The sequence below is a fragment of the Aspergillus vadensis genome (genome assembly GCF_003184925.1).
Source record: "Aspergillus vadensis CBS 113365 unplaced genomic scaffold BO88scaffold_20, whole genome shotgun sequence".
Lineage (NCBI taxonomy): Eukaryota > Fungi > Ascomycota > Eurotiomycetes > Eurotiales > Aspergillaceae > Aspergillus > Aspergillus vadensis.
In genome coordinates this window covers 165,481-178,835 of record NW_020292058.1, presented here as the reverse complement: position 1 = coordinate 178,835, position 13,355 = coordinate 165,481, and the positions used below count along the sequence as shown (strand labels likewise).

Genomic DNA, 13,355 nt, shown 5'->3' with positions numbered 1-13,355 from the left:
CAGCAATGTCAATGGACCTCTACCAAGATATTATGATTGGTGTCGAGGCCGTGCGCCCTGTCTTAGTATGCAAAGCGGTGACCTTGATGGACACAAATTATCCTGGGAATGTGAATAATACAGCAGATACTTGTATATGATATCCGATGAGGCCACCAGCTTGCTGAAGGATGGCAGGCTGCCGCATGCAACGCCTCGCGCCTGCCCGGTCGGGCGTCCCCTACTCCACCTACATCCTCTACATGATCTTCCGTTTGCTACTTCCCTTATCCCTAGCTGGCTTCAGCACAATCAGAGCAGACCATGTCTTGTTGTTGTGTCATTTGACGCTTGGGTTCTATATTAAGCGAGCCCAATCTTTTATCAGCATACGCATCGTCAGCAGCCAGCTGAACGAGGCAAGCAGGAAAAGCCAGAAGGGAGGCAACAATCTCAAGCAGACGTTGCAACAGACACCTACCACTCTTCCTAAGACCGGAAAGGATTTCTATTCCAAGGAAGACCAGTTAATGTAGAGTGGATGCGATTCAACGAAAACACGGCAGAGAGTCGTTAGCCTGGAAACGGGACCCTCTCAATGGTGTGAGGCATATAGATAAAGTCTTTGAACCTCGGTTGTTTGGCACTCGTTTAATGACAAGGACGTAATCTACAGTAGGGAGCACATCTGTACATTGGTCGGGAGCAGAGGCCGTTATGAACCAGAAGACAACAATTATGCAACAACAATTGAAACAGCAGTGATTGGGGGGTGAAAAGTTATGAAGCAAATACCGGGATCACTAAACAAACTAGGCCACGCAATAGGGCAGAGCGAAGGTGAGCCGAGGTATAACGCGAGAGAAGCAATTCTAGAAAGTCGAAGCCAAGTTGGAAGGTGGAGCGCCTAATTGTCAGGATGGAGCCACCAGTCTCGGTTAGGCAAGTATGGCCTAGTTACCTCCACTGCGGCCTGCCTTTTCTGGCAAGACTAGTCCATACAATGCTCCATTTTCTCCCAACCACGCACAAATGACACATAACGGCTCACAAAGTAACACCACACTTACTGTGTACTCGGGCTTGGTCCGTTATCTCAGGCATCGAGATGACAGACCCTCTTGACCCTTGTCATAACCTCATCCACTAAGCCGTACGTATTAGCCCCTCTGATTTGCCGGCCAGTCGGGCCTTGCCCGTGCTGAGTGACCATCGTCGCTCAAGTTGAACGACAAACAAATTTCTCAGGCATCATCCCCCAGCATTACGGACAATTTCAGTGAAAAAATGAGTAGAAAAATAAACCTGGAGCATTAATCGGGTCTTATATTATATGTTCTACCTAGAAACAAAAGATCTGGTCACTCATCTTCGAGATCGTTCCTGACGTCTGGAATCCAATGGCGCCCAAGGTCCTTTTACACGCGTTTACCATGCCTGGGGGCCCACAGAGCATAACCTTAGTCTCTGCCGACGGGACTGGCAACCTTTCACGAAGGACAGTCTCATTCACGTAGCCCGACCCATATATCCACCCCTCGGGGGCCGCGTCTAGCATGTACCAAAGTCTGAAGTTCTTGGGATACTTGCGAGCAAATTCCTCCAGCTCCTTGCGCAGCAGGATGTCCCCCTCGCTCCGGTTAGCATAGATCAGACTGATCTCGGTCGTGTCACGCTCGTCCTCGCAAATAGCCCGGATCAGTTGATACATGGGGGTGATGCCTGTTCCGCCAGCTACCATTCCAATCTTGGCACACAGCCCTCGGCTGTAGCGCATGGCTCCTTTGGGTCCCCTGAACTCCACCTCGTCCCCAACGTTCAGGTTGGCAAGGTATTTGCCGCTCAGTAGGCCATCAGGGTAACACTTGACGACCAGTTCGAGTCGGCCCACGTCCAAATTGTTGGAGACAGGAGTATATGATCGGCTCACTGTGTTCCCATCAATAATAGCGCGGATGGCAACATGCTGTCCAATGGGAAGGCCAATCACCCCCTTGGCATCAGGCAAAGCGAATACAAATCGGTACACATTGGGCGACAACAAATCCTTCTGGATCAGGGGTAGACGCTGGTATTCTTTGGAGTCGAGGAAGCCCTTTGCCATGTGAGGGTCTGCTCGGGCCACTTTCCGAGCTTTGATATGCGGAGGATAGCGCATGAACCCATGTTCGATCTTCATCATTTTGGCAGCTTGGCGCGCCACTACGCTGCCAATTGCGCAGGAGAAAAGCGTAGCTGCGAGGAATCCATTGGCGAATCCACCGCCTGGTAGTCTGATTCCACTGAACTCTTTTGGCATGGCACTGCCAAGAACTCTTCTCATATCGAAAACTCCGGGACTCTTCCGATTCAGAACGTAGAGCAGGGTCGTTACCGCTCCTAAGGTCCCAGTGACTGCTAGGAGCGACGAACGATTGGTTGCTGGGTTTTCGGTCTTCTCTGGCTTCTGGGTAATTACACGGACTGCCTTTGGAGGAACAAACTTTTTAGCGTCCTTCAGGGTACCGATCAAGTACTCCTGCAAGATCTCCCTGGAGTCTTCCGAATGGCCGACATCCTCGAAATCTGCGGTGGCGTCCGTGCCTGCGGTCTCAAGGAGAACATCCACGCCTCCTGGATGGTCCTGCAGGTACTCGGTGATGTCAAATACTATGTAACAGCTTCAGTAACCCATCATGTGAACACCTCGAAAGCCCTTACCTTGCCCGTGGATGGCAATCCAGATGTCATCCTTGCGGTTATGCTTGGCAACATCGGCCAATGTATACTCGGCAAGCTGGGAATCAGCTCCCATTGTGGCTGTCGAGTCCAAGGGTTCAGGTTGGGCCATTTTTGGTTGAAGGAGAGTTGGTGAAATTTAAAGGATAACCGTTCTGCTGGGAGGGAACGAAATGAACCAGGGCTCTGGCATTATAACTGCCAATTTTTATTCCGAGGTATAGCAGCGGTATGCGTCTAATGAAGCGCGACATAATTGTCAACTTGATACCCACATTGCGTTGCTAAAAGTCTCGCAACGCTTAGCTCGGCCGGTATCATTCCTTCGGAGATTGGCCACGTCTGACGCTTAACGGCCCGACTGGAGGGTCGGCACGGCGTAGCCGATGAAGCCACCCACCTCTTGGTTTGAGCCTGCCATAGCCTTCTCCTTTTCATGGCAGAAACTCCTTAGCCAGTGGGACTGGGGTGGCGATCGTTGTCTTCTTTGCAGTTAGTTCGAGTTTTCGGTGACGGCGACTAACGAAACAACCGAGGCAGGCACCGAGGCCTTCAATGTCTATGCGCATAATTGTCTTTGGAATGAACGCGATTCGTGCACTATCGCTGAAACCAGAAACCATTCCATTTCGTGCTATGTGGATAGCGAAAACCATGACCGGTCTATGTGGGTTCATTGTCAATCTGGGTCGTTCGCCCTGATTTGTCTGTCGAAGGGGATGGTTTTATTGGAGATAGTACGTACTCTCTATAAAGCTCTACGATGACCCTTGGCAGGCAGAATCTCCCCAACCGCCGGTCGAGACATTTTCAACATCCACACTAATCATGTCTGCAAAGCTTTTTCATCTCCTGGGTGAGCCCGTGGCAACCGCTCGAGAGATCGAAGTGGACTCATCGCTAGATTATGATGGCCTTAGAAACCTAATCGCTGCGCATTTTGCGATAGTTGACCCCAGTGGTATTAAACCTCCTAGCTCTCGTTATCGTTTTCCAGCATCACCTCCAAGCTGACTACTTTAGGCATTGGCTTTCAGTCTGAAGACGCCGTCTTCACCAGTGTGGCTGAGATCATCGCTTCTGAAACCCCAATCAGTATCGCCATTGATGGGAAACCAGTGAGAGAGGTCCCAGGGCCAAAGGGGCTTCCGATAATTGGAAATTTCTTTGAAATCTATCCCGATCACTTGGGCAACCACCAGCGCTTGTTTGAGCAGTACGGGCCTCTCTTCAAGACTACTAATTACGGCCGCACGGTATACCACACGAACGACCCAGAACTTAGTGCGATTGTTTTCTCGGAAAGTGATTTCTTTACTAAGAAAATCAATGAATCCCATCCGCTTCATGCAATCAAAAACAAAGAAGCGGGTGTGTTTCTCGGCGACACCGACACACCTGAATGGAGAACCGCCCATAAATTTCTCCCTCCCGCATTCGGTCCGAAGGCTGTCCGTCATTATGCGCCAGTCATGCAGCAGACGGTAGAGGATGCCTTCAAAGTGTTTGATGCCTTTGATGAGCAAGGCGAAGCGTGGAATGTCTATCAATACATGTTGAAGCTTGGCTCTCAGGCGGTTGGAAAGCTAGTCTTGGGCATTGACTTCCAGCACTTCTCCAACATGAATGCACCCCCGCATGAATTGATCCTTCTGATCGCCGAGTCACTTGAACTGAATAAGAAGATCACTGCCAGAGGTGACTGGTACGCCAAACTGCCCTTCGGAGATCCTAAACGCCTTCAACAAATCCGTGGTCGGGTCTGGAACATTGTCGACGAGTCCATCCAGAACGCTAGTCGTGGTGGTGTTGAGGATCTCCCACTTCAGGATGCCGCCCTAAAAGCCCATAACATGATCGGTATGTTAACCCGGAGCTATCGCCTTCCAGACCGCCGCTAACTGCCGAACAGACTACGCTATCCGGGCGACGGATAACAAAGGCGAAAAGCTGCCCAAAACGAGCTTAATCCAAGCCCTGGTTGTCGCAACTGGAGCTGGCTTCACCACCACTAGCTCGCTGCTGTCATGGTTGATTTACAGTCTCGTCAACTACCCTGGTGTGCAGGATAGGCTCCTGCAAGAGCTCGTGGATAATGGCATCGACGCCGATACGCAAATCACCGCTGACCTGACTGACCGTCTGACATTCCTGGACAAGTTTATCAAAGAAACCCAGCGCCGACACAACCCGTCCTACCAACCCGCGCGTACAGCCAAAGTGGACATGATTCTGCCTGGTGGCTACAAACTGCCTGAAGACTCGGTCGTCATCGGCGCACTACATCACCTTCATAACAATCCCGACGTCTGGGACAACCCGACGCGTTTCAACCCTGACCGATGGGATACTGAAGAGGTCAAGAACCGACACAAATCGTCCTACATTCCCTTTGCGGCCGGTCCTCGGATGTGCATCGGCTTCAACTTTGCTCTGCAAGAAGTTAAGGTGTTCTTGCCGAAACTGGTGTACCGGTACAAGTTCACCAAGGAGACTGACGGCCCGATTGAGTACGATCCTATGTTCCAGCTGATCAGGCCGAATAACCTGTATGTGCGTGCTGAACGGCGCGTCAAGTGGCCGCCGAAGACGGAAACTCCTATGACCGCATCGCTTTGAACGGTTACTGAGAGAGGGATGAGAGTTGGAGCCTTTGTTGAGTGTGTTTTGATGTGGATCGTTTTTGTAAATAGAATAGCGTTTATATTGTCCTTACATAATGATAGATTTCTCCTTTCTGATTCTCGTGTTTCCTGTCATCTAACCCTTTACAAAAATAAAATTTGACCAAGACATTATGGTGCCCGATAGGGCCGGACGATTCAAAAAGAGAAAGACCAAAAAGACATCTCCCCGACTGGGAGTCGAACCCAGGTCTCCCGCGCTTGTTCCCAGTAGGGATTGACAAGCGGAAATCATGACCGTTAGACCATCGAGGATGTTATATGCTGTGAATTGTGATTTATTGTTATATACAACAGTACTCATGAGCGTAGGAAGATCCATGGTTGGTTTGTTTTCTGTCCATCGCTTCGCTTGACTTTCCCTCTCGCGACTCTGGATTATCTGCATTGTTAACTGAATAAATGACGAGGAGCCACAAGTTTGCAACGCTATGGAACTATTTTAATTTCATATTGATAAGCATTACAGCTACTATCACTTTTCTTTTGTGGGTAGGTTATGATGTTTAGATGAATGAAGTCTGAAATGGTTGACTTCTAATGTAAGGCTGAGGGTCTATCAGCCCTATTAGTGGGCCACCCTCGGTAGTTATTACTCATCTGGTTGTTATAGTACCTACAACTACCTACCAGCTGAATGCTCCGTAGTAGATTGGAATGTGGAACACAAGAAAATATTCATAAATTCGTAAGGAGGAGCTAAATTCAACATCGGGCCTTTTTGGCCGTAGTTTGGCAAATAAGAGACTGAATGTCCTGGTGTGGCTACAACAGGTGAAGGTCTCAATGAGGGAATAGCTCTTTCTACGTGAAATGGAGAAGCGGAAGGGGTCAATATAAGACACGAGAGACTGGGATATCATTAACTAATTAACTATGATAAAAAGGAGTATGAGATCAGTTTAGAAGTAGAAAGATTTGGACAGAGGAAGGATTAGGGCGTGTTATGTTGGCCGAGACATACTAACTTCCAACATGATTTGACCAAAATGCTGGGTATTTCGTGGAGTACTTACTTCAGAGCAAGATGAACTTCTTCTAACTGCATTAATGGCGGAACTTGAATGAGGTCCAATTGGAGGCGTTGATGACAGCCGATTAATTGATGTTTTTGGATTGGACCCTGGATGGGGTGCCTGGCTGCCTGGAGGAGACGATCTGCAGAACTTCAATCCCGCCTTCCCGTCCCCTCCATCTTTCTTCTATTTCTACTCTCTTCCTCCCCCCTCTTCGCTTTCTTTTCCCTCTCTTCTCTGCATCTTTTTCTTCTTGTCTATATTTACAACTGTATATTTACTACCATACTTTCTCAATTGAGGGTTTTGATTGCCTATTTTACATAAGGGCGCATTATTATCATGTCGGCTCCGTCCGATCCACCTTCCTCCGCTTCTTCGCGAGGAACGCGTGTGCATCACCCTATCCTCGCTGAACTTGGCCTGACTTCAGTCTGGCAATCCCCTCGAGATGTCAAACTGCTCTGCGCCCAGCGCTTTGTGCGTCTCTTCGCTTACGGTGGTTCAACTCTAATTCTGGCTGCCTATCTCTCAGCATTGGATATCTCCGATGAACGCATCGGTCTTTTCATGACCTTGACCCTGGTGGGCGATGTTGCTATCAGCTTCCTCCTTACTCTGTTCGCCGACGCCATGGGTCGCAGGGCCGTCCTCGCCCTGGGTTCAGCTTTAATGGTCGGCAGCGGCATCCTCTTTGCTTCGGTCGGCAATTACTGGGTCCTTCTGGCGGCGGCCGTCTTCGGTGTCATAAGTCCGAGGTGAGTTTTCCGAAATCCGAGCGAAACATCCGACTATTTATAGCATCCCCGACAATGTCTGGGCATACGTGCTCACAATCTCAATAACAGTGGAAACGAAATTGGCCCCTTCCGGGCTGTCGAAGAATCAACTTTGGCCCATTTAACCCCCAAAGAGATATTGAGCGATATCTTCGCTTGGTACTCGCTGATTGGCAATGCGGGAACAGCCCTGGGCATGATGACCGGTGGATGGGCCATCAACTTGCTTCAGGTAATCTGGGGATGGCCCTATATTCCCGCCTGTCGAATCATCTTTTTTGCCTACGCCGCTATCGGCGCGCTCAAGTTTCTCCTGTCTATTGCATTGAGCTCCGCTGTCGAGGCCGAGAAGAAGAAGCCTGCGCAACGGTCTAGTAATGATGGTGAAAGACAACCTCTTCTGGGCGATCAAACGGCCAACGCCGCCCCTCAAGAGCAGCAGCCTCAGAAGAAGAAATCGATCCTTTCCTTCCTCGGCGATTCCGAGGTCGTCTCCTTGTTTCTGCGACTTGCGATCCTGTTCGCATTGGACTCGTTCGCTTCTGGACTAGCATCTTTGTATGTATCCACCAAGAGGAGTGGTTCCAGAAATTATATGATTCGATGATACTGACATGTCCTAAAGGTCGTGGATGACATACTTCTTTAAGCGCAAGTTCTCCCTCCCTGAAGGGTCACTCGGATCCATCTTCTTCACAACCAGCCTTATCTCTGCGGCCTCTGTGCTGGTGGCCTCATCCATCGCCAAGCGCATTGGCAATGTCAAGGTTCGCTCTCTCCAAGATATATATCCTTTTCCAACATCAGGCCACTTCTTGCTGACTACTGCAGACCATGGTCTTCACTCATCTTCCCTCCGCTATTTGTCTGGCACTCATCCCAGTTCCTTCGGTTCTCCCGCTGGCGCTGACCTTTTTGGTGCTCCGCGCCTGCTCTCAAACTATGGATGTGGCTCCTCGCTCGGCCTTCCTTGCTGCAGCGCTGCCGCCGGACCGTCGCACGGCTATCATGGGATCCATTAATGTCGTCAAAACCTGTGCCCAGAGCCTTGGACCTCTGTTGACCGGTATCTTGGCTGATCGAGGTGTTTTCGGGCTATCATTCACCATTGCGGGTATTTTGAAGGCTGTCTATGACATTGGCATGCTGCTCAGTTTTGCCGGAAAGGAAAAGCAGCAGCGGCGACCGGCACCAAGGAATGAAGATGAAGAAGCCGCCTAGACTCTCTGTAACATCTTTTCATATATCCTAATGACTCTATCTTATCTATCTATCCGTGATCGAACAATTTAAGGGATAAATAGATAGGCAGATAGATAGGGACTGGGATAAATGAAATGCTAGCTCGCCTGCAACCCCGCATTTCGGCCGATCCCAACCCGATTGATTAGAATTTAGTATAACAGAGTCAATCAGTCCATGCAGTCCGGCTAAAAGTCCGAAGTCAACAAACAAATCTTGCGATAAACCCGAACCCCACAGAGGGGGAGAGGGGGAAAAAGAACTCGCACCAATAATGGGCGTCGGTGGTGTTGTGTTGTTCTTCCCCCGCAAATGGAAAGCGATGATGTAGATAAAACACTGGTTTTCCCTGTTCTCGCTGTTTGTGCGTACTTTGTGAGGATTAACTCGGATTTTCTTTGGTTATGTTTCTAGACAAAATGTCGCAGTATCTGAGAGCATTCGTGCTCGCACTCGTCGGATCTACTACCCTGGCGGTATCAGCCAGTACTAGCAATAGTAATGACTGGTGCCAGCCATCCTGGTCAACAAATACATGCCAGCTATTCACAGAGTCAATGGATTACCTCGATCGGATATACGATGCTTCGGCGGGATATGTCTATGATCCGAGTGCTGCGACGGCGCTGCGACACGATACCAGGACGTCCGTGTGGTATGCCGTGGGATTGTTGGCTCGGGATCAAGGAGATGATGTAGCCCAGGCCATGACTATCATTCGAAATGTGATAGGTGCGCAGTTCAAGGATACAAGTGATCAATGGTGGGTGATTGGCACTTGGGGATTCATTTTCCCCTTAAAATAATTGACTAACCGGCCGGCCTATGCATCTCACACAGGTACGGAGACTACCAGCAGTACCCTGAAGAACCTACAGTAGGAACCCCAGCATACCCGCCCATTATCTACGATACCTGGGACCCGAACTGGAGAGAGTTCATCGGCACAGCCTTTATCATTGCGCTCGAGGAGTTCCCGCATCTGATCGATGCAGATATGACGCAGCTGATGCATGCCTCGCTTTACAATGACACGACCGGGGATAGTTATCGCGTCGGTGGAGTAGATGATGATAATTTGTATCCCTCGTATACGAACCCGGTGCGTGAGGAATCATTAACTCTTCATACGAATAAGTGAGCGTTAACTGACTAATTGGCTGCGCAGTCCTTAATGCGTGCCATCATCACAGGCTGGACGGGACGCAAACTTGGTGACCAGAATATGACCAATTCCGGTGAGACGTACGCAAAGGAGATCATCCAGCTGTTCGATCGCGCAGATACGCTTTCGGAATTCAACAGTGCCACGTACACGGGCGTTTCCCTGATTGCGCTAACCATGTGGGCCAAGTATGCTGCAGAGGACTCGGTCATGAAGGGGAAAGGGAAAGAGATGTTGCAGGATACATGGGACACCATTGGGGAGCTGTATCATGCTGGGTTGAAGAACCTCGCTGGTCCTTGGGATCGAGCTTATGGGTTTGATATGCAAAAGTACTTTGGTATCATGTCGGGACATATTTGGTCTCTGGTCGGGAAAGAGACTTCCCCGGTTATTGATAAGGTGAGCAGGAGCGGGAGAAGGGACTATTACTGCGTTGGTTGGGACTGGGCGCTAACAACCGATAAAACACAAGGTGTATATGATGTCTCATAACTCCGACTTTTCCATCTCACCCCTGATAGCTATCCTGTCGAACTTTCACAACTCGCTTGTCCCGTCATCGGCCGTCCAAGCCCTGAAGGCCTTCCCTGGTGAGCATACGGTCAACACTTCCGCTTACTCTATTCCATATGACTCGTTCCCTCGACAGGTGACTGCGTGGCTGAGTGAAGGCATCAGCATTGGAGCAGAGACCTTCAATGAGTCTGTTGTCGGTGGCCCGGCTATTAATCCATCACAGTTTAACCCGGCTGTCATTCAGTGGGATACTGGGGCTGGGATAGGGTGGATAACAGTGCGTTTTTCTTCCTATAACAACGATGCTGACCTGACAGCCATGACTAACATACATTCCACAGTTATATGCGACGGAGCCGGCCCTGACTGCTGAGGTTGGACCCGGTTACCTGAACCTGACCTATCCACGAGGAACGTCGGCATCCCAGTTTCAGTTCCTGGTATCTCCGTTTGAGACCCAGAGGAATGTGGCCGGCTGGGAGGACATTGTCGGCCTGGATGTTACCGTGTCGGGCAATATGAACCCGAACAGCTTGAACATTTCGTATAGCTTGAGCGATCAAGTCATCAAGTAATTAAAGCCTCTAGCGCCTTGTTTGGTTGGTGACCAATAAGCTAACCCATTTCACAGTGACTTTAGGTTTTGGAACTTCACTTATTCCATGCCGGCGAATAGCACCGCCATTCCGAATGTCCTCCTGGAGGTGCAATTGCAAACATGATACATATGCCGCATCTCTATCTCCTCTATGTTGGCAAGAAAGGACATTGGAGAGGGTAATAACAGAATAGATGCCAGTTTATACGTCTCTTAAATGCCCTTTTGGGGTCGTCGGCTATGTAGCTAGTACTACTACTGGTTCTCTGGAGTATTTTCAATATAGATACATACAATACAGTCTTTGAAAGCTGGATAAGTTCACCTTAGCTTGCATGCAGTAGTACTAAGTATATCATTAATCTATTCTATCATGTGTGTGGTTGGTTTCCTGGTCACGGTATGGATCAATGAGATGAAGAAGGCCGGGCAAGAGTAATGAATGATACTCCGCATAATGTTGAGACTTTCACTCCAGCCAGGGCCAGCTGATCCTTTGCCTCCTCTTCTTCCTGCGTGGTCTCTGACCACTACTTCTCCCATCCATGCAACCCAATCTCTGGAGATCAGACAGATCAAATCCATATCCCTTGCCCCTTTGCCTTGACAATATATATAACCAAAGAAGTAGATTTACAGGTAAGGAGCGGTTCATAACATGTATATACAGCCTCGACTCATTTTACTCCATGATCTCCAGGTTTTCCGCAACCGTGAACTTCGCCCCAGTCTTGTTCTGAATCTCCTCGACCTCCACGCCTGGGGCCAGTTCCGTCAACAGAAGCTCGCCCTTGGCCCGGTCGACCTGGAAGACGCACTATAGTCCGCTGTTAGCTCTGTCTTTCCTTCCCTAAAAGATTGCTGATTGCCGTCATTGGCCAGTGCTCTTTTCCCACTTACCAGTTCAGTGATAATAGTGCTGACACAGTTGGCGCCAGTCAGAGGAAGGCTACACTGGTCCACAATCTTCGGAGATCCGTCCTTTGCCGAGTGGCTGGTGGCAACCACAATCTTGGTCTTCTCGGGGTTGGAGATCAAGTCCATGGCTCCTCCCATTCCCTTGAACACCTTGCCGGGAATCATGTAGTTCGCCAGGTCGCCGTTCGCACCGACCTGCAAAGCTCCCAAGATCGACACATCTACATGCCCGCCGCGGATCATTCCAAACGACTCACTGCTATCAAATGTGGAAGCGCCCGGTACCAGAGTGACGGTCTCTTTGCCGGCATTGATGATATCCGCATCAACTTCCTCTTCGGTCGGGTAAGGTCCCATTCCCAGGATACCGTTCTCGGATTGGATCCAAACCTTTACGTCTTCGGGCAGAAATGAGGGGGCCAGTGTAGGAATACCAACACCGAGGTTAACATAGTATCCCTGCTTGAGTTCCCGAGCAGCCCGCTTGGCGATCCGGTTCCGCAGGACAGTCGCAGCGTCCTCTGCCTTCTTGTTTGCCTCCTCAACACCCTTGTCAGATCGCAATTTCTTGATTTCGATATGCTTTTCATCGGTTGCGGGGACGATTCTATCAACAAATATTCCCGGTAGATCAACATCGTTAGGGTCGATTGAGCCAACGGGGACAATGTTCTCGGCTTCCACAATGGTAAGGGCTGCTGCCTTCGCCATGATGGGGCCGAATGCCTTCGTAGTGTAACTAAGACACATCATTAGCATTTCCTCGTATGTAAGAGAGCATTGAAAAAATGCCTACCGGAAAACACAATTTCCTGCAGCATCTGCCTTCCATGCTCTGAGAATCGCCACATCCCCATTGAGTGCAGTCTCCATCATATAAGTTTTGCCATTGAACTCCCTTGTCTCGCGGGGCTTGCCATGCTCGAGCACCTTTCCGGATTCGTCCACACGCACCGGGATCTCTCCCTTCTGAAGCAGAGTATCTGCCAAAAATGATTCAGTAAGTTATATCATGTATCCCTTAGTGATCAAAAACTCACGAACTCCTGTGGGGGTATAAAATGCGGGGATCCCAGCTCCTCCAGCACGTAGTCGCTCGGCCAGACTGCCTTGTGGACACAGTTCGATGGCAATATTTCCCGTCAAGTATTTCTTCTCCAGAGCTTTGTTGTTTCCCAGGTAGGAAAGTATGAGTCTGTTGACCTGTCCAGCTTGCGTTAGGGTAGACAGCCCGCCCTTCCCAGCGAGACCAGCATTGTTCGAAACCGCCGTCAAGGAATGCAAGTTTTCGGCCCCTCTGCGGTGTATCGCAGAGATCAACGTTTCTACAGTAGATTTCTTTGTCAGTCAAACTGTATAATAATCTGGCAAAGCGCGAGGAGAGACCTTACCTGCGACACCACATAGGCCGAAGCCTGAACTAAGAATGGTTGACCCGCTCTTCAGATCTGCCACGGCCGCATCCGCATCTTTGAATAACTTTGAAGCGGCACGATCAATCTTCGGAGCCCGCGGAGCTTGCTCCTGTGTAGAAGTTGAGTATCTGGCCCGGCTACCGGCTTTAGTAGCGGGAGGCGCATAGAGGCTCGTGAGTGGTTGCGACCGTCGATAGCATTGCGGACGAACCATCAACCTTCGCGACAAGACCAACGCAGATAATCGAATGGTTGCCATTTTCCCTCGTGGCGACAGAACAATCTGTATAGCAGTCGAAAAAGTGTTGCAGAGGCTATCCAA

At 49.8% G+C, this 13,355-nt stretch overlaps 6 protein-coding genes and 1 non-coding gene across 7 annotated transcripts; 4 read left to right on the top strand and 3 right to left on the bottom strand.

Annotated features, from left to right (window-relative positions):
* Positions 1-5: 5 nt before the first annotated feature.
* Positions 6-515, top strand: BO88DRAFT_455938 (uncharacterized protein; the record flags this gene model as incomplete). The annotated part of the gene is made up of 2 exons (XM_025710894.1): positions 6-132; positions 178-515. The coding sequence occupies 2 exons, from the start codon at positions 6-8 to the stop codon at positions 513-515; spliced, it is 465 nt and encodes a 154-aa protein (XP_025560326.1).
* Positions 516-1,321: 806 nt separating this feature from the next.
* Positions 1,322-2,773, bottom strand: BO88DRAFT_345741 (putative cytochrome b5 reductase; the record flags this gene model as incomplete). The annotated part of the gene is made up of 2 exons (XM_025703311.1): positions 1,322-2,628; positions 2,680-2,773. 2 exons carry the CDS (start codon positions 2,771-2,773, stop codon positions 1,322-1,324), a joined length of 1,401 nt encoding a protein of 466 aa, XP_025560325.1.
* A 751-nt stretch (positions 2,774-3,524) lies between these two features.
* BO88DRAFT_468892 (cytochrome P450) lies at positions 3,525-5,316 on the top strand (the record flags this gene model as incomplete). Its single annotated transcript, XM_025711581.1, has 3 exons — positions 3,525-3,658; positions 3,721-4,557; positions 4,610-5,316. Coding segments are annotated over 3 exons (1,678 nt in total), but the record flags the coding sequence as incomplete, so codon positions are not given.
* Positions 5,317-5,546: 230 nt separating this feature from the next.
* BO88DRAFT_t206 lies at positions 5,547-5,636 on the bottom strand. The gene has a single exon. It is a non-coding gene; the product is annotated as a tRNA-Asp (tRNA).
* Positions 5,637-6,609: 973 nt separating this feature from the next.
* On the top strand, positions 6,610-8,808 carry BO88DRAFT_406635 (putative MFS transporter). The gene is made up of 4 exons (XM_025707202.1): positions 6,610-7,155; positions 7,246-7,734; positions 7,802-7,943; positions 8,008-8,808. Exons 1-4 carry the CDS (start codon positions 6,740-6,742, stop codon positions 8,395-8,397), a joined length of 1,437 nt encoding a protein of 478 aa, XP_025560323.1. The 5' UTR covers positions 6,610-6,739; the 3' UTR covers positions 8,398-8,808.
* BO88DRAFT_468884 (uncharacterized protein) lies at positions 8,336-10,908 on the top strand. The gene is made up of 6 exons (XM_025711580.1): positions 8,336-9,181; positions 9,259-9,520; positions 9,587-9,985; positions 10,059-10,379; positions 10,444-10,673; positions 10,734-10,908. The coding sequence occupies exons 1-6, from the start codon at positions 8,823-8,825 to the stop codon at positions 10,822-10,824; spliced, it is 1,662 nt and encodes a 553-aa protein (XP_025560322.1). The 5' UTR covers positions 8,336-8,822; the 3' UTR covers positions 10,825-10,908.
* A 160-nt stretch (positions 10,909-11,068) lies between these two features.
* BO88DRAFT_369890 (3-oxoacid CoA-transferase) lies at positions 11,069-13,342 on the bottom strand. Its single transcript, XM_025704158.1, has 5 exons — positions 13,010-13,342; positions 12,659-12,943; positions 12,415-12,601; positions 11,601-12,357; positions 11,069-11,517 (listed from the first exon to the last, which is right to left on the bottom strand). Exons 1-5 carry the CDS (start codon positions 13,290-13,292, stop codon positions 11,383-11,385), a joined length of 1,647 nt encoding a protein of 548 aa, XP_025560321.1. The 5' UTR covers positions 13,293-13,342; the 3' UTR covers positions 11,069-11,382.
* Between the last annotated feature and the right edge of the window lie 13 nt (positions 13,343-13,355).

Bases quoted from the DNA above. Each gene is read 5' to 3' on its own strand.
- BO88DRAFT_406635 (XM_025707202.1), top strand. From the start codon at position 6,740: ATGTCGGCTCCGTCCGATCCACCTTCCTCCGCTTCTTCGCGAGGAACG. The intron at 7,156-7,245 runs GTGAGTTTTCCG...TCTCAATAACAG, and splicing joins TTCGGTGTCATAAGTCCGAG to TGGAAACGAAATTGGCCCCT. The intron at 7,735-7,801 runs GTATGTATCCAC...CATGTCCTAAAG, and splicing joins GCTTCTGGACTAGCATCTTT to GTCGTGGATGACATACTTCT.
- BO88DRAFT_468884 (XM_025711580.1), top strand. From the start codon at position 8,823: ATGTTTCTAGACAAAATGTCGCAGTATCTGAGAGCATTCGTGCTCGCA. The intron at 9,182-9,258 runs GTGGGTGATTGG...CATCTCACACAG, and splicing joins AAGGATACAAGTGATCAATG to GTACGGAGACTACCAGCAGT. The intron at 10,380-10,443 runs GTGCGTTTTTCT...TACATTCCACAG, and splicing joins CTGGGATAGGGTGGATAACA to TTATATGCGACGGAGCCGGC.
- BO88DRAFT_369890 (XM_025704158.1), bottom strand. From the start codon at position 13,292: ATGGCAACCATTCGATTATCTGCGTTGGTCTTGTCGCGAAGGTTGATG. The intron at 12,602-12,658 runs GTGAGTTTTTGA...CATTTTTGGCAG, and splicing joins TTATACCCCCACAGGAGTTC to ATACTCTGCTTCAGAAGGGA. The intron at 12,358-12,414 runs GTAGGCATTTTT...GATGTGTCTTAG, and splicing joins GCAGGAAATTGTGTTTTCCG to TTACACTACGAAGGCATTCG.